The following is a 24,080-nucleotide window of genomic DNA, read 5'->3' on the forward strand; positions in this document are numbered from 1 at the left end:
CAACTATCCATCTGATATGTGACAACTTATCTTCACTGGGGAACCACTTTAAACCCTATAGACAGGCTGGAGACTAGGCATCTGGAACATTCCTGTCATGCCCGCCATGTCCGTTATGCCTGTCATGCCTGTTATGCCGCATGACCTCTGGAGCAGTGTGCACATGCACCGAACTATCATGCCTGCCATGTCTGGTATGCCGCATGACTCCTGGAGTGGTGTGCACATGTACTGAATTCTCATGCCCGTTATGTCTCATGCTGCAAGATGCCTGGAGCGGTGTGCACGCGCGCCTTACCTCATGGCTGCACGCCGTTGCTAGGTAACCACCCGTCTCTGCTCTGATTCTGCAATCCTCTATGTATTCCTGGAACCCCTGATCATGTGACCTTTCCCATGTTCTAGCACTGTCTGATTCTGCAATCCTCTAGGTATTCCTGGAACCCCTGATCATGTGACCTTTCCAATGTTCTAGCACTGTCTGATTCTACAATCCTCTAGGTATTCCTGGAACCCCTGATCATGTGACCTTCTCTATGGTTCAGCCCAGTCTAATCTAGCAATGCTCTCTATGATCCTGGAGGATCTGAACCGGAAGTCCTTCCGTGAACCTCACCCGGAAGTGCAGGTGCTATGGTTCTATATCAGACCGCTCCTTCCTATGGTCGGGGGCCTGAGTATCGTGTTGCTTCCCTGTATGGCTGCTTGGTCTGCTCGGTCGCGCTCTGTATTCTGTGCCCCTGCACTCTGCCCTGTCGTGCATCTCTGCACACGTTCTGTGCTTGTACTCTGCCTCCTGTCTCATGCCTTGTCTTGTGTTGTCTCTCGTGCCATGTTTTGTCTGTGTCATGCTTGGACTTGTAGTCCTTCCAATGTTCCCTGCCTTGCCTGTTTCGCCATGTCTGGTCTTTGCTATTCTGAGCCTTGTAGTGCTTCTCATGTTTCTTGTCTCTGCCTGGTTTTCTGTACTCTGTCCTATGGTGCTCTCTTGCACATTTCCACGCTAGTCTCAAGGTGCTCCCTTGACCCAGCTCTGGGCTTCGGCCTACGCTCCGCTGCTAGCTCTGTTCTCGCTCTGACCTGGCTCTGTTTCTGCCTATGTTCCGTTCCGTGTTCCGTACCCTGTCTCGCCTTGTTTCTTGCCTAGCCTTGCCTTTTTTTTTGCTTTGCCTTGCCTTGTTTCTTCGTGTGCCCTTTGCATGCGCCTGGCCTTCCTAGCCTCCTGCTTGTGCCTCAGCCGTGCCCGCCCTAGCCGTGCCCACCTGCTTGTGCCTCAGCCGTGCTCGGTCAGTGACAGCTGTGTCGCCTGCTATGCCCCAGTCGGGTTCGCTGGAGTCTTACCCGCCTGTTTGTGCTGCAGCACGTCCAGCTAGCCAGTGCCCCAGCCTTGCTCTCTGTGCTTCCTTGCACTCATGCTGTTGCTGCACTGTGCTCTCCGTGCTTTTCTTAGCACACGCAGGCCCTCGCCTGCCCCGTGGCATACCTCCCAGTGCTTCTGTAAAAGTACGCGCAGGTCTTGCCATGTCCCCTGTCGTGCCCTTTCGCACGCACAGGTCCTAGCCTGTACTCTGTCCCTGGCATGTCCTCTGCACGCGCAGGACTCTGCCTTGAACCCTGACCCTGGCGTGTCTCTCTGCACGCGCAGGACTCTGCCTTGAACCTGACCTTGGCGTATCTCTCTGCACGCGCAGGACTCTGCCTTGAACCCTGACCCTGGCGTGTGTCTCTGCACGCGCAGGACTCTGCCTTGTACCTTGGCATGTCTCTACACACGCACCCTGTCTTGTTTGTTGAACTTTGAACCCTGGCATGTCCCCTACACATGCACCTTGCCTTGCACCTTGCTTTGAACCCTGGCGTGTCCCCTACACACGCACCCTGCCTTGCACCTTGCCCTGGACCCTGGTGTGCCCTTAGCACACACCCTGCCTGGAATCCTGCCTTGAACCTCGGCGTGTTCCCTAACACGCACCATGCCTGGATATCTGTCATGCCTCCTTGCCTGTACCCTGGTTTGAGGGATGCCCAGATCCTGCCGATCACCATCAGAGCTCCGGAACCTGATGACCTTGTTGATCGCTGCCTGCTGTCCAGAGTCCGATGCCATTGTGACCCAGGCGTGCCACCTGGCACGTACCATGCCATGGACCTTGGCGTGCCCTCGCACGCACCTTACCGTGTTTGCTTGTTCTCACATTTTTGCACTGAATGTTTTCCTGAAGTTGTCTTAATGAAGATACCTTGAACTTACATCTTGTCTTGTCTTGCTTCCTGCTCGTCCTTGTCGTCAGACACTCGTACCTAGTATCTACCTGAGCCGGCCGTCTGGTGCCAGCAGTCGTGGTGGCTCACCCCCTTGGTCTTGCCCCTGACACTCCCTGTATATGGGGTGGTTCCTCACAAGGTCAGCTCGCCCTAGGTGGGTGGGTGCCACGACCCAAAGGGTCCACTCTAAAGAAAAGTTGACTCAGCATAAGCTGACCTCGTCACAATTCCTCAGCAAATGTTTAAGGGGGAGGGTGTGAAAACTTATGCCTATCCAAGGGGCTGATCCCAGTAGAGGGAGGACAGTAAAACACATGTTTAGGGAGTTGGTGCAGTGATGTCAAGGGGCGAGGATCTGTATCTGAGGTCCTGGTGCCCAAGTATGGATGGCCTATGGAGATTGCGGATCGGTTGCTGGCCAGAGCTAGATACATGTGCTAAGGTTGTGTTATTTGTCAACTAGATTTGAGAAACTATCCTAAGGATTGTTGTTGTTGGCTGGAGTTAGATCCATGTGCTAAGGTAGTGGTATCTGTCATCTGAAGGAGTGTGGACTTTGACTATAGACTATACATGTGGGAGAATCAAAAGTTGTGGGCCAACCAAAACTTGGGAGATAATGAGTATCGCCTGGTATGGGGGAAGTGGAAGTACCAGCCCCAGGTTGGGATCTTGTGGACTGTGGGCAATGTTTTTTGACCCTCTACCCAGAGTTATTGTAAGACCATGGACGTAAGGAATAAAAAATAGTTGCATCGTTAACCTGCAAAGGTGATTATTACAATTCACAACCTTATATGCTACAATGAATATGCTACAACGTTCATGTTGCTATATAAAACAAAACCATACGGAACCAAATATATATCCCAAAGGAGTCGCCCACTTGGTAGTGCCGACTCAATGGGGAATGGACACTCCAGCATAACATATTAAACAGGGAAAAAAGGGGAGTACACGTCCAATATCATAAAAATAAACAAGATTTATTAAACATGTAGTACTGACAATTACATAATGACAAAAGATATATGAAGGATCAGATAGTATCTGCTGCTTGTTAGTCCTAAGAATTATCAAAATAAAGTGCTTAGTGCTTGTAACAAATATGGGCCATACTTGAAGGATATAAAAGTAAAAGAGATCCTAACAGGTGCGCATCCTGAAAAAATCACTATCCCAAGCCTAGTGCTTACCCATATTGAACTCTGCCAAGGACCACAAGCAGCGCCGCCACCGACGCGCGTTTCGCCTCTTTTTCAAGGTGCCTTGAAAAAGAGGCGAAACGCGCGTCGGTGGCGGCGCTGCTTGTGGTCCTTGGCAGAGTTCAATATGGGTAAGCACTAGGCTTGGGATAGTGATTTTTTCAGGATGCGCACCTGTTAGGATCTCTTTTACTTTTATATCCTTCAAGTATGGCCCATATTTGTTACAAGCACTAAGCACTTTATTTTGATAATTCTTAGGACTAACAAGCAGCAGATACTATCTGATCCTTCATATATCTTTTGTCATTATGTAATTGTCAGTACTACATGTTTAATAAATCTTGTTTATTTTTATGATATTGGACGTGTACTCCCCTTTTTTCCCTGTTTAAAACGTTCATGTTGCTACCTACATATTTGCTACAATGTACATATGCTACAATGAAATGCTAAGCTTCGTTAATTTCTGTTATTTATGTTAATAAGTTAAACATAGCAATTTCCCAGCCGAGAAGTAAACATAAGGCTAGGATCACACGGGCGTGTGGAGTTCTGTTATACGGACAGATAGCAGAACTCCTGCAAGAAACGGCCCCATTCTTTGATAGACACAATCGGTGCCAGGCGAACCTCATTATCTGTAATGGGGCCCATCTGGTTTTCATTCAGGTAGCCTCCATTTTACTCGGAAAAATAGCATAGAGGGCTGTAATTTTTCCTGGAAAAATTGACCAAACAGAGACTCTGACATAAGTGTACCCCAGGCCTTAGATATTCCTTTCCATGTACAAGTAGAAAAACACTTACTGGAAGAGCAGGAATAAAAACCAGAACATATTCCTCTGCCAGACTGGAATAGAAATGAACATGAAATCTATTAATAATCTCAGATGAATATTACTTGGTAAAATGCCCATTAATTCCTACAATGCATTATATGACCTCTATCGCTTCACCTGTGTTGGCTTTATCATTTACTTAGAGCTTTTTTCAACATATCTATGAATCTGCTTACTTACAAATAAGGAGTGTACACAGAATTTACAAGCACCAAGAGCAAAACTACCAATATTTTTAATTTCATAACCTATTGGTATATGGGAGCTCGGTTTTTTGCAAGCTTGCAGACGCCACTAGGGGTACCTACCTGCATTTTGGTTTAGACAACTAGCTTTGAACTTAAAGGAAATTGGTCAGCAGGTTTTTTTTGCTATGGACTCTGAGAGCAGCATAATGTAGAGACAGAAAGTCTGATTCCAGCAATGTATCACTTACTGGATTGCTTATTGCAGTTTCATGCAACCTCTATTTTAAATGTAGCAATGGTGCGAAATGCTCAGCTGTGTAGAATCCCGCCAACACCCCTGATCGGCAGATTATTGTGTACATTGCGCAATGTCAGCAAGCTGCCAAGCAGTGTTGGGGGCGCGGTTACACAGATTAGCCTGACTTGCCTGCATGTGAGACCTAGTCTTCTAATGATAATCTCCTTATAAAAACACTGATTGTATTGAAACTACAGTACACAGCCTAATACCTGACATATCACTGGAATCGGGGTCTCTGCCCCTACATTATGCTGCTCTCAGATTAACTAGCACAATCCTGCTGACAGATTTCCTGTAATGGGAACTGTATAAAATTGCATATAATGACCGTCTCTAGTGGCAGCTTTATGGCAGAGTCACACTAAGCAATAGAAGCAGTTCATCATCAGCCTCCTGTCGCTGGTGGTCACATAGCAGTCATATAACAATACTGTTTTCCATATTCTTCAAAGATTGCTCAGGATTTTTGCAAATACAGACACATGTCCAAAATGTATCATTAATAAACGCAAGTCTTAGTTACACTTTTATGCATATTGCTACTTATGTATTTAAAGGGAAACTCTCAGCTGATTCATGCTGCCCAAACCACGGTGTGACGCTCAGGAGCAAACTACGTCCGAGAGTGGACCCTCTGGGTCGCGGATCTGGAGCCCCTGGGCCAAGCGTGCCAGGTGATGACCAACCCCTAAACAGGGATCGTTAGGGGCAAGACCACAGGGGTCAGAACCGCGACAGCCAGTACCAAGAGGGACGGCTCAGGGAGAAGCCAGGCTCGAGGCAGGACAAGGAACTACGGACAAAGACAAGGGTACCTAGGTGGAAGAATCAGAGGAAGGAGGAACCCAGCAGAAAAGCCCGTGGGGCGACGGGGCGAGGCACAGCGGGGAGACGGACAGGCGAGGAAACCTTAGGGGGAATTAAGCAAGAGAATCCAGACTGGAGTAGACAGGGAGAGCAGGAGGGCAGGGAACAGACCGGGGAAGAATACCAACAGGCAGGGACAGACAGGGAGGACAGAACGGACCAGGGGAACCGAGGCAAGGAGGAGGGACGGACACAACACAGGAATTGATGCAGCGGCGAGCACAAAGAAGTAGGACAAGAAAGTAGGAGTGCGGCCAGGACAGTGCGGGAGATCCACACAATCACCAGGCGCCCTCCTCCTAGGGAGGACGCCTGAAGTACCTTAGTGCCCGGAAGAGCTCCTCAAGCCCGGCTCCTCAGCGCCGCCCACGGCCAGACGCCGAGGACGGACGGGCGCGCGCCCGCAACCTAAGGCCAGTGCGTGCAGCAGGAGGGAAGGCAGGACAGACGCGTGCACGGACGGTGGCGTGCAGATGAGGAGGGGCTGCGGCGGCTGCCGCCGCTGATGGGGCATCGGCGGGCACGACCGCCGATGTCACACACGGCAGTATGAATCAGAGCCTAGCAGCATGATTTCGTTTGTCAATCATCCGGAGCTAGAGATAAGACTCGCCCGGTACCACCCCCGGCTGGATCTTCTTAGTATATTTTCTCTGCAACGCTCTAGTATTCCAGACCGAAATCTACCTGGCTGCAATCGTTCAGCCTGCTTGAGACCTGTGGTTTGGGCAGCATAAATTGTGTGACAGGTTCCTTTTAAGAAAGGTTTTTACCAATACAAATGTAAATCACAATTTGATAGTATACCGGGCCACCTTCGGGTCTTGTCTGAAGAGTAGTAGAATATTTTCAGTATTTATAAAAAGTGCCCAGCAAGGAAAGCAAGCCAGCAGTAGTATGAGGATCCCACGTTGAAGCACAATGCCAATTAATTTTAGATTTGTACCTCCAAATATCTAAAGAAAATATAAAAGTTGTCATAAAAAAGTACAATCAACACATTTATATTATATGTTCAAATACTATTGACATGATGTCAACGATGCAGCTAACACCAGATACCAGCAGCGAAGACTCAGCACTGGACCCAGGGATGGTGAATAATGGACAGGTTTTTTTTAAGCAAACTATGAATGGGTACCAAGATTTACTGAAAGCTTATAGCCTCTTTAATTACTTTTTATTCTTTAATCCTATTAAGCTGTGGTACATCTCAGTTGGCATATATCCATGGCACATTTAGGAACCAGCCTCAACGGCAAGCCATCACTTCCCAAACCCACCAAAGAAACATTTACCTGCTGGGCACGTTATGTAGACTTTGATGAAATAGTACAGAAATTCAATATCCACCATGTGTGGAGCCCACTGAAGTAGCCTTTGAACAACATACCTGTGATATGAGCGTATCACATGCTGAAGATAAGCCAAGTCCTACTGAAAGGCCAGTGACTGAAATAACCTACAATCAAAGAACAGAGGCAATTCTATTTGTATGGAATGATGAGGGAGAGGTCCACACACCCTATGCTACGGTAAGTCATGTAAAAACATTGTAATCACTTGGATGAATCATAGCCTAGCTATACTATATAATAATTTATAATAATTCATATCAATAATGAAATCGCTTCATCCGACGGCACATCTGATGCTTCTGCTGAAGGTGGCACCTCAGATCGCCTGGTGCCAGAGACATGTGTGATGACGACACATCTTAATATTATTAGTACCGTAATACTGACTTCAGATAGCGCTATTAGATTTTTGTTTTGTACCATAAAGTTGTAACTTGGGAGCAGGATAGTCGTAATTACTTGGCATTATGCGGTATTGCTATTTACAGTAGGTAATGTACAGTTTATTATTGTTGCAGTGTATATTGATGGCATTTAAGAATCATAGAATTCATTTCATTATTTGCCATTTCTTGCAGCAGCATGATTGTTAAGGGCCTTTTACACATAGCGATATCGCTAAAGCGTCACCGATTTTGTGACGCAGCAGCGATATCACTAGCGAAATCGCTACATGTGACACTCACCTCCAACGGCCCCCCCCCCCCGCTGGTGATCACGCGAGAACGTCCTGGGCCGTTTTCTCGTCGTCGGCTTCCTGCTGGCGCTGATGAGCGAGCCATGGACGCGGGCGGAAAATGTCATCATTGCCGTGTCTGACAGGTAAGTATCGACCGCCGACCGCTGCTGCATCGCTCGTGAGATCTGCCTGTGTGGCAGCTCACTAGCGACCATTTAGCGATGCACCAGAGATCCTGACCGGGTCATATCGTTGTCGGGATCGCTGGTGCCTTGCTAAATGTAACGGGGCCTTTAGTGCAACAAAGGTGAGAGAGGGAGTTTAAAGTCTCTTCAGAAAATTACCTAATCAGGTTTTTTGTGTAACATGTAATTAAAAAAATGTTGGCAGAGTTTTTTTTTATAGCATAATCTTTATTAAAAAAAATAATAATCTTGCAATTTTCACACTGGCCACTGGGGCTTTTTGTTAATCCTTTATGTCTTTTGAGGAAGAATTTATGGCAGTTTTTTATCAGTAGAGGCCGGATTACAGGGACAGGTAACACCTCTAAACACAGCTAACAATAGAGGATACACCAATGACAATTCACAATGGGCCATTTCCTTTATGCGAACTATGGGAGCCTGCACCCAAGAGCCACCTGGATGTAAGGCTCACCTAGTGAGGTTGATCAAGGAAGCTGCAAGTCAGAGCAGACACATGGATACCGAGCATTGGCACAGCAGCCTGTAAGCACATGGTAGGATGAGGACTCGGAAATAGAGTTGAGCTAATGTCTTTGGTTCCCCGCTTATTTGGCAAGCTATAGCGCGTGTTGAATAAGCTGGAGAGGGAATCCGGCTTCCTGGATCACGACGACTGAACAGCTGATCGCTGCCGCAGCTGCATGTGTCGCAGCTGTGTCACAGTCGCAGCACATCCATGGAGAGTCCGTGTGTTGGGCTCTCCATGCATGTGTTGTGACACAGCTGCGACACATGCAGCTGCGGCAGCGATCAGCTGTTCAGTCGTCGTGATCCAGGAAACCGGATTCCTTCTCCAGCTTATTCAGCAAGCGCTATAGCTTGCCGTAGAAACGGGGAACCGAAGAAATTCGCTCAACTCTACTCAGAAAGTTGGAAATGCAAACTGACAAACTGGCAATGCAGGACACACTAGAAGCTACACAATCTGAATGACAGAAGTAAGGAGATGGCAGGTCTGAAGCAGGCACACGGGTGTAGGTATGCAAACAGTCTACAGTTCAGAATATTCACAGCAGGTAGTGGGTTAAATGGAAGCAGGTGCAGGTATTTCAAACAGACTACTTCAAGAAGCATCCAGCAGGGAATGAGTTTACCTGTAGGAATGATGAAAAGTTCACAGAAGTCTGAGGAGACAACAGGAACCGATGACTTGGATAAAGTCAGAGTTCAAATACACGTCTGTAGGAAACAGTTCTGGTTTAATGCTCTGAAACAGGGCTGTGTCCAAATTGGTTAAGGACTAGGGATATGATGACATGGAGGCACACTGGGTTACCGGCAAAAGGGCGGTGGCCATAGGGGAAGGAGGCGGGACAGGTGCGTAATAATTTGGGGGTCATGAAATAATACAATCCAACTGCTGATGAGGACAAAATCCCACTCACCGGCCTGAAAAATGCTGGTTATAGGTGGCCTGGCATTTGGTTGCATCAGGATGTGAACACATTTAATAGGGATCCTTTTGAAATTTAAAAGGGCATACATTTTTCAATGAGTGGAGCCAAATGATCCAGCTCATTACAAAGAGCCACACAGCTCACCACTAATAGGCAAATCCACACCCGAACCTTTACAATGACCTTTTCACATGTTGATTAGATGCTTTAATACAAAGGATAGGGTCAGAGTCTATTCATTGTTGCTAATGTGCATGTATTGTTTCCTGAAACAACAGGAAGTTAAAGTCTAAGAGCAACAAAGGCTAATGTTAAAATTGCAAGATTTCTTTTCTTTAATTTTAATACAGATTGTTATGAAATATAAAATGCCAAAACTGAAAAACAATGTAACACAAAATCTGATTTAAACAATAGATTATTTTCTCATGATAGATTCTAATGATAGCTTCCCTTTAATAGGAGTCTGTCCAAAACTCAAATTAAACTACAGTGGCATGAAAAAGTTTGGGCCCCCCTGGTCAAAAAATATTTTCATCTTTTCCATTTTAAAAATTACAAAAAGGAACATGGGCCGATGCATGAGTTTGGGCACCCTGCATGCTTAGTACCTAGTAGCACTCCCTTTTGCAAGTATCACAGCTTGTAAATGCTTTTTGTAGCCAGACAACAGTCTTTCAATTCTTGCTTGCGGTCCCCTTGACAAAGGCTTACAGGCTTTGCCAGCCGAAACACGCATCGGGGAGGGCGCACTAGCGGTATTTTCCCAGGCCATCTTACCAGGTATAATATTGCTGACAAATAATGATGTTTTGTATACACTGATATATGTGATGCCTGTTACTGCTTTCTATTAGGCCATTAGAGAATGTGCAATAATGATGGGTTACAGTTGTGGCCAAAAGTATTGACACCCCTGTAATTCTGTCAGATAATACTCAGTTTCTTCCTGAAAATGATTGCAAACACAAATTCTTTGGTATTATTATCTTCATTTAATTTGTCTTAAATGAAAAAAACACAAAAAGAATTGTCCTAAAGCCAAATTGGATATAATTCCACACCAAACATAAAAAAGAGGGTGGACAAAAGTATTTGCACTGTTCGAAAAATCATGTGATGCTTCTCTAATTTGTGTAATTAACAGCACCTGTAACTTACCTGTGGCACCTAACAGGTGTTGGCAATAACTAAATTACACTTGCAGCCAGCTGACATGGATTAACCCCTTACCTACAATTGACGTAATATTCCGTCCATGTGACCATGGACCTAATTACCATGGACGGAATATTACGTAATCGCGATCAGCGGCGCCCACGTGGTGAGCGCCGCTGATCGCGGCCGAGTGTCAGCTAATTATCATAGCTGACACCCGGCACAATGTGTCAGGGACGGTCACGGACCGCCCCCGACACGTTAACCCCTTGCACACCGCGATCAAACACGATCGCGGTGTACCGGGGGTTAAAGAGAAGCATCGGCAGGGAGGGCGGGGGGGGGGGGCTCCTTTCCTGCAGGTCCCCGGATCCAATATGGTGACGGGGACCTCCGGGGGGCCTGCAGGAAGCTGGCTTCCTCAGTGCCTGCAAAGCGCAGGCATGAGGAAGCCTGTGCAGTGCCTGTGACAGATCGCTGATCTGTCACAGTGATCTGTGATGTGACAGATCAGCGATCTGTCACAGGACAGTTATGTCCCCCCTGGGACATTGTAATAAAGTTAAAAAAAAATAAAAAAAAAGTGTAAAAATAATTTTAAAAAAATCGCTAAATAAATTAAAAAAATAAAATAAAATATTCCCCAATAAATTCATTTTTTGGAAATAAAAAAACCCAAAACAATAAAAGTACACATATTTGGTATCGCCGTGTCCGTAACGACCCGCCCTATAAAACTGTCCCAATAGTTAACCCCTTAAGTGAACCCCTTAAAAAATAAAAATAAAAAACGAAGCAAAAAATAATGATTTATTATCCTACCGCCAAACAAAAAGTGCAATAACGCGCGATCAAAAAGACGCATATAAATATCCATGGTACCGCTGAAAACATCATCTTGTCCCGCAAAAAACGAGCCGCCATACAGCATCATCAGCGAAAAAATAAAAAAGTTATAGCTCGCAGAATAAAGTGATGCAAAAATAATTATTTTTTATATAAAATTGATTTCATTGCATAAAAGCGCCAAAACATAAAAAAACGACCTAAATGAGGTATCGCTGTAACCGTACTGACCCGAAGAATAAAACCGCCTTATAAATTTTACCGCACCCGGAACAGCGTAAACGCACCACCCAAAAGAAATTCATGAAACGCTGGTTTTTGTTCATTCTGCGTCTCAAAAAATGAAATAAAAAGCGATCAAAAAATGTCACATGCCCGAACATGATACCAATAAAAGCGTCAACTCATCCCGCAAAAAATAAGACCTCACATGACTCGGTGGGTCAAAATATGGAAAAATTATAGCTCTCAATATGTGGTGATGCAAAAACTATTTTTACAATAAAAAGCGTCTTTTAGCGTGCGACAGCTGCCAAACATAAAAACCGCCATAAATAGTAAATCAAACCCCCCGTTATCACCCCCTTGGTTAGGGAAAAATAATAAAATTAAAAAAATGTATTTATTTCCATTTTCCCATTAGGGTTAGGGCCAGGGCTAGGGTTAGGGTTAGGGTTAGGGCTAGGGTTAGGGTTAGGGTTAGGGCTAGGGCTAGGGTTAGGGCTAGGGTTAGAATTGGGGGTTTCCACTATTTGCGCAAATCAGGTGCTCTCCAAACGCAACATGGCGTCTGATCTCAATTCCAGCCAATTCTGCGTTGAAAAAGTCAAATGGTGCTCCTTCCCTTCCAAGCTCTGCCATGCACCCAAACAGTGTTTTACCCCCTCATATGGGGTATCAGCCTACTCAGGACAATTTGCAAAACAACTTTTGGGGTCCTATTTCTCCTGTTGCCCTTAGGAAAATAAAAATTTTGGGGCAAAAATATCATTTTTGTGGAAAAAAAATTTGTTGTTATTTTCACGCCTGGGCGTTATAAACTTCTGTGAAGCACTTGGGGGTTCAAAGTTCTCACCACACATCTAGATAAGTTCCTTGGGGGGTCTAGTTTCCAAAATGGTGTCATTTGTGGGGGGTTTCCACTGTTTTGGTACATCAGGGGCTTTCCAAACGCGACATGGTGTCCGATCTCAATTCCAGCCAAAAAAGTCAAATGGTGCTGCTTGCCTTCCGAGCTCTGCCATGTGCCCAAATAGTCATTTACACCCACATATGGGGTATCAGCGTACTCAGGACAAATTGCACAATAACTTTTAGGGTCCTGTTACCCTTAGGAAAATAAAAATTGGGGGTGAAAAGATCATTTTGTAGAAAAAATATGATTTTTTAATTGTACCGCTGTACATTATAAACTTCTGTGAAGCCCTTGTGGGTTCAAAGTTCTCACCACATATCTAGATAAGTTCCTTAGGGGGTCTAGTTTCAAAAATGGGGTCACTTGTGGGGGGTTTCCACTGTTTAGGTACATCAGGGGCTCTCCAAACGCGACATGGCGTCCGATCAGAATTCCAGCCAATTTTGCATTGAAAAAGTCAAACGGCGCTCCTTCCCTTCTGAGCTCTGCCATGCGCCCAAACAGTGGTTCCCCCCCACATATCAGCGTGCTCAGGACAAATTGCACAATAATTTTTGCAGTCCAATTTCTCCTGTTACACTTGGTAAAATAAAAAAAATTGAACCTGAAGTAATTTTTTTTGTGAAAAAAAGTTAAATGTTAATTTTTTTTAAATATTCAAAAAATTCCTGTGACGCACCTGAAGGGTTAATAAACTCCTTGAATGTGGTTTTAAGCACCTTAAGGGGTGCAGTTTTTAGAATGGTGTCACTTTTGGGTATTTTCTATCATATAGACCCCTCAAAGTGGCTTCAAATGTGATGTGGTCCGTAAAAATAAAATGGTGTTGCAAAAATGAGAGATCGCTGGTCAACTTTTAAACCTTATATCTTACTAAGAAATAAAAATTTTGGTTCCAAAATTGTGCTGATGTAAAGTAAACATGTGGCAAATGTTACTTATTAACTTTTTTGTGTGCCATACCTCTGTGATTTAAGGGCATAAAAATTCAAAGTTGGAAAATTGCGGAATTTTCAAAATTTTCGCCAAATTTCCTTTTTTCTCACAAATAAACGCAAGTTATATGAATGAAATTTTACCACTAACATGAAGTACAATATGTCACGAGAAAACAATGTCAGAATCACCGGGATCCATGGAAGCGTTTCAGAGTTATTACCTCATAAAGGGACAGTGGTCAGAATTGTAAAAATTGGCCCGGTAGTTAACGTGCAAACCACCCTTGGTAGTGAAGGGGTTAAAGTTGACTCAACCTCTGTCCTGTGTCCTTGTGTGTACCACATTGAGCATGGAGAAAAGAAAGAAAACCAAAGAACTGTCTGAGGATTTGAGAAACCAAATTGTGAGGAAGCATGAGCAATCTCAAGGCTACAAGTCCATCTCCAAAGACCTGAATGTTCCTGTGTCTACCGTGTGCAGTGTCATCAAGAAGTTTAAAGCCCATGGCACTGTGGCTAACCTCCCTAGATTTGGACGGAAAAGAAAAATTGACAAGAGATTTCAACGCAAGATTGTGCGGATGTTGGATAAAGAATCTCGACTAACATCCAAACAAGTTCAAGCTGCCCTGCAGTCCGAGGGTACAACAGTGTCAACCCGTACTATCCGTCGGCATCTGAATGAAAAGGGACTGTATGGTAGGAGACCCAGGAAGACCCCACTTCTTACCCCAAGACATAAAAAAGCCAGGCTGGAGTTTGCTAAAACTTACCTGAAAAAGCCTAAAACATTTTGGAAGAATGTTCTCTGGTCAGATGAGACAATAGTAGAGCTTTTTGGGCAAAGGCATCAACATAGAGTTTACAGGAGAAAAAAAGAGGCATTCAAAGAAAAGAACACGGTCCCTACAGTCAAACATGGCGGAGGTTCCCTGATGTTATGGGGTTGCTTTGCTGCCTCTGGCACCGGACTGCTTGACCGTTTGCATGGCATTATGATGTCTGAAGACTACCAACAAATTTAGCAGCATAATGTAGGGCCCAGTGTGAGAAAGATGGGTCTCCCTCAGAGGTCATGGGTCTTCCAGCAGGACAATGACCCATAACATACTTCAAAAAGCACTAGAAAATGGTTTGAGAGAAAGCACTGGAGACTTCTAAGGTGGCCAGCAATGAGTTCAGACCTGAATCCCATAGAACACCTGTGGAGAGATCTAAAAATGGCAGTTTGGAGAAGGCACCCTTCAAATATCAGGGACCTGGAGCAGTTTGCCAAAGAAGAATGGTCTAAAATTCCAGCAGAGCATTGTAAGAAACTCATTGATGGTTACCGGAAGCGGTTGGTCGCAGTTATTTTGGCTAAAGGTTGTGCAACCAAGTATTAGGCTGAGGGTGCCAATAATTTTGTCTGGCCCATTTTTGGAGTTTTGTGTGAAATGATCAATGTTTTGCTTTTTGCTTCATTCTCTTTTGTGTTTTTTCATTTAAGACAAATTAAATGAAGATAATAATACCAAAGAATTTGTGTTTGCGATCATTTTCAGGAAGAAACTGAGTATTATCTGACAGAATTGCAGGGGTGTCAATACTTTTGGCCACAACTGTACATAATGTTTACAATGCGAGTGACACACGATAATATGCTGTATACCCTTTCAGCATTTGCACCCTGATTCTTGTATGTGCATGTTTCCCCCCCCCCCCTCTCCATGCTCCTCTACCTTTGTTATAGTCAGTAAGAGCAAAATTGTACTTTAAATAATTTTAGGATAATTGATTGTGGTTGTTTGGTCTTTGTTATGATACATTGTTTAGTGCAGGGTTCCCCAACTCCAGTCCTCAAGACCCACCAACAGATCATGTTTTCAGGATTTCCTTAGTATTGCCCAGGTGATAATGCCTTCACCTGTGCAATACAAAGGAAAACCTGAAAATATGATCTGTTGGTGGGTCTTGAGGACTGGAGTTGGGGAACCCTGGTTTAGTGCATATCATTAAGTGCGGTCTGCCTGTATAAACATGCAATTGGAGTACGTACACATACAGATATCTAACCAGTTTCTGTCCAATAAGCCAAAATTGCTATATAAATAGTATTTTTCATCTTGATTGAAATATGTCTTATCAGCCAAAAAACTGATTTGACATGCCTAAAACATCTATCTGACAAGCACAATAATTGTAGCATAGAAACAAATATATTAAAGACAACTCAATAATAAAGAATAAAAGGGAAGCATTTTAGGAATGATTACTACAGATGTAATCTACAAGATTGGTCTGTTTCAACAAATAACTAGGCTATGTTCACACGTTACTTTTTTCTGCTTTTTCTGCTTTTTCTGCAGCCAAAACCTTTTGCCTTGGCAGTTAAAAAACTGCAGGTTTTGATGGCTTTTTTTTATTCATTGCTTTCTTTGGGTAAAAAATGCTGCAAAAATGCTGAAAAAAATTATATGCTGCAGATTTAAAAAAAAAAAAAAAAGCAGCAGTTTTCCAATTCAGTCAGATTAAAAAAAAAAAAGAATGTTGAAAAATTTCTGAAATACCATAACTTATTCTGACACTCAAAAAAGTAGCTTTTACTTTGTATTAAAAAAACAAAGTGAAAATGAAATGTGTGAACATAGCCTAAATGTGTAACCTCAAAATCACTACTGTAGTTTTATAGTATTAACTTACTGCATTGGCTAGTGTTACTGCATCAAGTTCTTCTTTGCCCAGGTGGCCACAGTATATGGAGCTCACAATATTGATCATGAAACACAGAACCTGGGAGACAATCTGTTTCAAGACAGAGATAAGCTGAATGCACTTGCATTTAAAAATACATTGATATACTGAATAATGTTATTAAGAGCTTGCTCACACCACCGTAATTTCTGTCCGAGCGCGATCCGACAAAATGTCAGATCGCACTCGGGCCAATTTTATTCTAAGGCTGGAGTCACACTAACCTGCGCAAAATACGGTCCGTAGTTTACTTGCGTAATACGGATGAATGACCACTAAATAGTGGTCCGTAGGTCATCCGTAAGCAGGGTGAGGTCGCGTATTTTGCGCATGTGTGCATCCGTATGTAATCCGTGTGGCATCCGTATGCAATCCGTATGGCGAGATTTTCTCGCAGCCTTGCAAAATGGACATTTAACGGTTTTGAGGCCTGCAAACAATTTAAATCATTAGCCTGCACCCTATTTAGACACTCAGAAACAGGTGGCTGCCTACATTCTGTCCATTTGTGAGCTTGCTTTCACGAGGTGTGTTGGTGTTCTTTGTGCAGCATGTCAGAGGGTCTGCGATTCAATACAACTGAGCAGGTTCTCTTTAGCTGGCTTTTGTCACGGCGCTTTGGGCAACCATATCCTGTGATAGTGGATCCGCGGAGGAGGAGACGCATGTGGGTCCATCCACTTTTGAGGCAACGACTCACAAGAGGTCATTTTCACCGCCTCTATTCTTCTCTGCGGGAGCATCCTGAGAAATTTTACCAGTACTGTCGCATGAGCATTGCCACATTTGATCGACTCTTGGAGACAGTGTGCCCTGGGATAACCTTTCAGGATACAAGGATGCGCAAAGCCATATCTGCAGAGGAGCGACTTCTACTCACAATACGGTATGTACTACACAACCACATTCTCTCTATTCCTAATGTGTGTGCTAAATTATGTTTTTTGCCCTTCTTGGACAAAGTTGAATGCCATCATCTTACTCCAAATATGAATCACCTGACACAGCAGAATGTTACATCTAATATGTCCAGCATATCACTTAGTCATTGTGCCACCAAATATGTGTGTGTTGTTCTCTCTCATTTCCTAACAAGTTTGGTCGGCATGTAAATGATTTTTTTTTACTTTAGCCATTCTAAACTTTACTACTTCTGTTGTTCTACAGCTTCCTGTCCACTGGCCTGTCTTATGCCGCCCTCCACCATGAGTTTCTCATAGGAAAATCCACCATTTCAGGCATAGTGAGGTCTACATGTGCACAAATCTGGACAAGACTCCATCAAGTGGTCATGCCCGAGCCCAGGATGGAAGACTGGTTAAGGATATCAAGGGAGTTTGAGGAGGACTGCCAGTTTCCAAATTGTATTGGGGCCCTGGATGGCAAACATATCAGGGTGCGTAAGCCGCTGAACTCAGGCTCCCAATTCTTCAATTATAAACAATACTTTTCTGTTGTATTGTTGTCTCTGGTAGACCCTCAATACAAGTTTATAATTGTTGACATTGGGGCCTATGGAAGGACAGGAGACTCTAGAGTCTTCAATACTTCCATAATGGCTCGGCGGCTACGCACCAACCAGTTGGATCTACCCCCACCACACCAGCTACCAGGCTCCCCCGAACAATCGGTCCCTTATGTCCTTGTGGCAGATGAGGCCTTTCAGTTATCACGCAATGTCATGAGGCCATATCCCTGGCGCAACCTTGACCACAGGAGCAGAATTTTTAACTTGCGCCTATCACGTGCTAGGCGACTGGTGGAGTGTTCCTTTGGGATTCTTTCTGCCAAATGGCGAGTACTCCAGTCTGCCATTCAGTTGAGTGAGCAAAATGTGAATGAAGTTGTGAAAGCCTGTGTTGTTCTGCATAACTTCACCAGGATACATGACTGCTCCTCCTCTGATGGTGTTGTGCATAGGCCGGACAATGTGCGCAGGGTGAGACCACCTATGAACCCTCAACGTAGACCGCTCTCTGGCCTCAAAGTGCGTGATATTTTCACTAATTACTTTATCTCACCTGAGGGGGAAACTTCTTGGCAAGAGCATGCTGCGTCTATGTTATAATTTGTTGCTTTAAGTGTGTCAAAATATATATTACTCAAGCCTTTATGATTCTATGAGTGTTTCAGTGCATTGGTTGGTGTCTGTTAGTATGTTGTGAGGGATTGTGAAAAATCACACAGAGACGTTAAGTAGAGTAGACAAATATTTAGTTTTGTCCTTTTTTTTTTTTTCGCTTAAAGGCAAACATAATTTTGCCATAACACAAATTTGGCAATGGCCAAAATGACCCTTTGTGCCTTCTTTAACTTGTTGTAAAATGAACATAACAGAACAAAACAGCCACAAACATTAGGCCAAAAAAACATTGCTGCATCACTAGATTAACCTAGATTTGCCAACAAAAGGTGAGCTCCATCACCAAAATAAAGGCAACGAGATAACACTCACATTTCCACATAATGTTAGCCAAACATAGAAAGATTTCACCATGACAGGCAAGGCTACCTCACAGCTTTCACACAGATATTACCTGTCTGTACACCAGACAATATTTAAGCATGCTATACCGGAAAGGATGAAAATACAAAACTCACTTGTTAATACATAGAGAAAGCGGGTTATTCTGAATGCTTGTCGCCTAGAAATTTTGTCCTAGAGATTGCTAACAAAAAAGGTGACTACTTAACTAAGGCGAGCACGCCTTTCCTATGCGTTTGCAAGTGAGTAGTGTATTTTCATCCTTTCAGTTTACAGCATAGCGCATTTAAAGATTCTCTTTTCTACACACATGTAATATCTGTCTGAAAGGCGTGAGGTAGCGTTGCCTGTCATGATGGATTGTTTCATATGTTTGGAAAACATTATTTAAAAATGTGAATGTTACATTATGTTATAAATGTTGGTGAAGGAGAACACCTGCTTTTGCATTTAGATTAGGAGCACCAGTTACATCTGACTGGACATCTCCAACCATCAGAATCATAAATCCTCATATGTTGGGGAAGGGGAACGTGGATCAACAGCCTGTGGGTGCTGCTGGACATTGTGGCCAACATCGCCCTGGGTGGGGCCATACTGGTGCACATGATGCTGGAATTGTCCAGCCTCCTGGGACTGTTGGGGATACTGGCCAGAGTACTGATGATGGTGAGGGGCTTCTTGTTGGCTGTGGTAGGCCCGTGGCTCATACCCACCAAGATAGCCAGATCGTCCCCAACCAGGTTGGGACCAGCCTCCAACACTGGGTGGGTACAAGTGGCCATATTGGTGGGGTTGGCTTGAGGAAGACATTTGGTGCTGCGGTATAGACGGTTGGGTAGGGGGAGGAAGGGGTTGAGGTGTTGGCCCACGTATTAGGTGCTGTTCAGACCCTGCTTGAGCAAGCATCTGTGTAGAAGGTCTCATGCGCATTAAATTTCGTGGTGAGAGCTGCCACCTCTCCAGAAATTCAAAAACCTCATATGGGGTATTGGGGGAGGGGTGCTTGCATCAAGCAGGATCTGAATACATCCCCTAATACGGAGCCTGACCTCACGGGTAAGGGCACGGAGATAAAGGGTGAGGCTACGTGCATAGGCCTCCTCACCATCATCTGTTGTTACTCTGGACAAATAATTTAGGACCCCTGTGTCCACATTGGTCCTACTCTCTTGAAGAGTGACCTGGCGCCTTCTTCTTGTTCGCCGTGATACTACAGCAGCCTGTGGGGAGGAACTGATCTGGGCAGTTGGGCTGCTGCTCAAGTTGCCCGGCTCTTCCAGGATGGGTGAAGTGGCAGCAGCAGACCGTCCTGGTGGTGTGGTGTGTAGGGCAGCCATTGTGTGGTCTTGTGATGCCTCATCTTTAGCCATCCTTCTTGTAGGGGGAGAAGATGGGCCAGCCACCTCATCCCCTACAGGATCTATAATGGGCTCTGCCTCTGAGGCCGTTCCTCGATCCGTAAGGTTGGATTGAGTTCTGTTATGAAATAGAACAGAGGCAAAAATACATCAATATTTTTGTCCCTGTAAAGTATTTGTGTAATGTATTTGTGTAATGTGGTGTGAGCTATGTACTTACGGTCTCAGATCCAGAATTGGGGTGAGGAAGTTCAGCCGGTCATAGTAGATATATTTTCTCTTGACATGCCCAGCATCCCCACTCTTGGACCGCTGCTGGCATTCCCGGCGGAACTGGTCCCTGATGCTTCACCAGCGTTTCATCACATCTTCCACTGCAATGTGACAGGAAAGATTGTCAAAATCACATATTTGAGAGGTCACATTTTCTAACAGCAGTCTAGGCATGGGGCCTTCTGGGGTGTGCTTTCTACCCATGGTGGCATATGTAATTGGGCCGATACACAGGGTCTCATTAGCTACACTTAAACTAATTTTATTGGCTAGGAGGATGAGGAGCTTGTGGCCTAACCCCTAATTATGGCTGTGTGAAGCCACGTGTCACATCCAAATGTAACGGCCTCATGAGGCTAATAAAATTACATGCCCAGGAAGGGGGGTGCTGATTGTAGAATCATTTTGAAGCGTGCGCTAAGGTTAATGATGTTTTTATGGTTGCACTTACGAATTTTCTGCTGCTCATCACGTGGTCTGTCCCCAAAGTCATGGTACATCTGGCGACAGATGCGCCTCCATGACGCCTCCTTTCTTGTCCGGTTCGCATAATTTGCATCGCGTGGGTCCCATATTTCGGGACGCTCCTGCACCAGCACAATGAGCATCTCAACGTTAATATATGTGGACGCCATGCTGCTGCTGTACTCCGTGGAGGCGTACTTCCTGGATGTCTGGAGCGGTTTTTTAGCTCATTTGCACGTCTAGGCTTCCTGATGATGGATTGGCCCATTTCCTGTCACCAGCCAAAAGACCTGCGTATTGCTCGCAGGTGACATGTGTGTTCCGTGTGTAATCCGTATTTTTTGCGCACCCATTGACTTGCATTGGCGTACTACGGGCGTAGTACGCTGACAATCGCAGCGTGCTGCGATTGGCACGGAGCGTAGGATATGGAAGAGAAAAATAAGCCTGGTGCGAGTGACCCCATTGAAAATCATTTGTCCGTGTGTAATGCATGTTTTTTGCGCCTCTCACGCGCCCGTATTCCTCGCCAGTGTGACTCGACTCCGGCCTAAGGGGCTGAGCACTTATCCGTTTATGTGTGTTGTCAAAGGAAAAAAATTGCTGTGTGTCTGAGTTTGATCCCCTTTTCAATTTCCACTTGGACATGCAAGTCACTGAGTACGTGGAACTCATTGGAGTGCACTCAGATGACATCTGACTGAAGTCCAATTTCCATGCACTGACTCAATGGAGAAGATGGAGAAATTTTGTTCTCCATCTTCTCCTCACAGTGTGCTCTGATTCTATCATTCGAGAGAATCAGATCACGCTGTTTTGACACTCTGATCAGAGTTTGATCAGAGTGTCATTTGCATAATTGGCCCTATTCTCTTGGTTCAGAGAATCTATGTCAGCGTGATCCTAACCTAAGTATACATTAGTGATGATTTATCAAACAGTTTTCACTGCAATTCTGGCGGAAAACTGTTTGAAATGCAGCAATATTTTTTGCTTTTTTTTTACTTTAGTTGTTTTTAAGACAGTCTTGGCCATCCCCGACAACATTTTGAAAAGGAATTATGAATCATACATGACTGCAACCTTCGTGCAATTACGACTTTAGGTTTTGTGCACCTAAAGGGCTGTCACATTGTAGAAGGATCAACTTTATTCTCATTTGCACAAGGAAAGACTAGAAGCAATGGGATGAAACTGCATGGGAGGAGACACAGCTTAGATATTAGAAAAACTTTTTGACAGTTAGAGTGATTAATGAGTGGAACAGGCTGCCACGAGAGGTGGTGAGTTTTCCTTCAATGGAAGTCTTCAAACAGAGGCTGGACAGACATCTGACTGGGATGATTTAGTGAATCCTGCTTTGAGTCGGGGGTTGGACCAGATGGCCCAGGAGGTCCCTTCCAACTCTACTATTCTATGATTCTATGATTCTGTAGCCTAAATACTTATTTAAATATTGTGGTCAAACACCATAAAATGAAGGCCATTAACGATATACCCCATATCTCTCATGTTCAAAATAATGCACTATGCCCAAAATCAAAAAATCAGCAAAAAATTCATATGAGTATAACTTAGCTCCCTCAGAGCATCAAATGTTGCGCCTGGTTGCAGGTGTCAAAAACACCAGGCACAACATTTGAGGCTCTGAGGGAGCATCTAATAGCATCATGAGCCTCCTGGTGAACTCCTTGCGTGGGAGGGAAACGCGTTGAGGAGACACATTAATGGCAATGAGCTAAGTTATACTCATATGAATTTTTTGCTGATTTTTTCATTTTGGGCATAGTGCAATACTTTCAACATGAGGGATATGGGCTATATCGTCAGTGGCCTTCATTTTATGGGAAGAAAATGTTATCAATTTACATATGATTTTTGAAATAACAGACCTGTATTGGAATGAGTATTAATCTGATCTCCCATAATAATTTTTAATAATAATTTTTATTTATATAGCGCCAACATATTCCGCAGCACTTTACAATTAATTAATTTGCATTACACTTTACAATCCCATAGAAGTTATTGGTTGCCATTTGTATATGTTGGTAACCCACCCTCATTGTTTTGAGATTTGTGTGGAGGATTATTTGTGACAGCAATTTTTCAACAGATTGTAATGTAATTGCTGTTTTGGCCCTATATATATCCCTATAGAGATTACTGGTACCATTATCATCATCGTAAGGGTCAGCAAGGGACAGCCTACGTGGAGCGGGGGCACCAGAGTAACTTAGGATGAAACAGCTCCGCTGATAGGCATGGATATTTTACAAATAGGGACTGGTAGTACAGTATAGTTTGTTAACCCATGCACTATGTTCCCACAAAATAATGAATTGTTCCAGTTACTGCTTTCTCACCCCCATTTAGTCTTTTTGGTGGTCTTTTGGCATGAGTCTTTTGATGATAATTTGTTGTACTCAGCCATTTTTTTGCTCTGTAATTTGATATTCTATATATAAAATTTTACAGGGTGAGTAGGGATAGCCACCGTGGAGCGGGGGCGCCATTTGCGTTCCAAGAGGGTGCCTACCTCCGCTGTTAGGTAGGGAATAATTACAGGGCCCTATAGGGTCAAATAGAGTACATATCCCTACCTGACGTGGTATCATCATATGTTTGAAGGTGCTGGACCTTTTGATCAGTGTGTGTTGTTTGTGCCTTTGAGATTGCGTCTCTTTTTTAAAGAATTGATAATAAAGTATCTTTTAAAGAATTAGTTTTTTCTGTAGAAGCAATTGGATAACTAATTAAAGTAAGAATTATTTTGATTTTTTGAATTTTTGTGATTATATACAGTATATATATACATACACAGAGAATGTCAAATATCCATGAAAGTTTAGCAAGGCAATAGTGTGTAGAGTTCTATATACCCTTATTTAAAAAATAAATTCAGCTATAACTGAAGCTTCAAGTCCATTTAGAATTAACTAAATGGATAAAAAATATTAACACCACGTGGTCGATACTTAGAAAATGACACCTGGTTTCATATCAATAGTAGTCTGAACGGTCACATAAACTACTATAAAACGGGATAAAGAGAAGAGTAGGAGTTTGTATGTTTGCAAGAGTTTGCAAGGAGTTTGTATGTTCTCCCCGTGTTTGCGTGGGTTTCCTCCGGGTACTCCGGTTTCCTCCCACATTCTAAAGACATACTGATAGGGAATTTAGATTGTGAGCCCCATCGGGGACAGTGATGATAATATGTGCAAATTGTAAAGCGCTGCGGAATATGTTAGCGCTATATAAAAATAAAGATTATTATTATTATTATTAAGAGTAGGAAAGAAGAGACGAAGCGAAGAGAAAGACAAGAACGGGTAA

At 43.9% G+C, this 24,080-nt stretch overlaps 1 protein-coding gene across 1 annotated transcript in view; it reads right to left on the reverse strand.

The window, feature by feature from the left end:
- Positions 1-24,080, reverse strand: part of LOC141085942 (multidrug and toxin extrusion protein 1-like) — a 159,634-nt gene that overhangs the window by 93,196 nt on the left and 42,358 nt on the right. The window contains exons 2-5 of the mRNA XM_073571613.1: positions 16,110-16,211; positions 7,062-7,130; positions 6,476-6,624; positions 4,281-4,323 (exon numbers count right to left, since the gene is read on the reverse strand). Of these exons, the coding sequence (XP_073427714.1) occupies positions 4,281-4,323; positions 6,476-6,624; positions 7,062-7,130; positions 16,110-16,211 (363 nt within the window). The remainder of the gene's footprint in view (positions 1-4,280; positions 4,324-6,475; positions 6,625-7,061; positions 7,131-16,109; positions 16,212-24,080) is intronic.

This window comes from Dendrobates tinctorius, unplaced genomic scaffold, assembly GCF_039654945.1.
Source record: "Dendrobates tinctorius isolate UK_male_01 unplaced genomic scaffold, ASM3965494v1 ptg000007l, whole genome shotgun sequence".
NCBI classification, from domain to species: domain Eukaryota; kingdom Metazoa; phylum Chordata; class Amphibia; order Anura; family Dendrobatidae; genus Dendrobates; species Dendrobates tinctorius.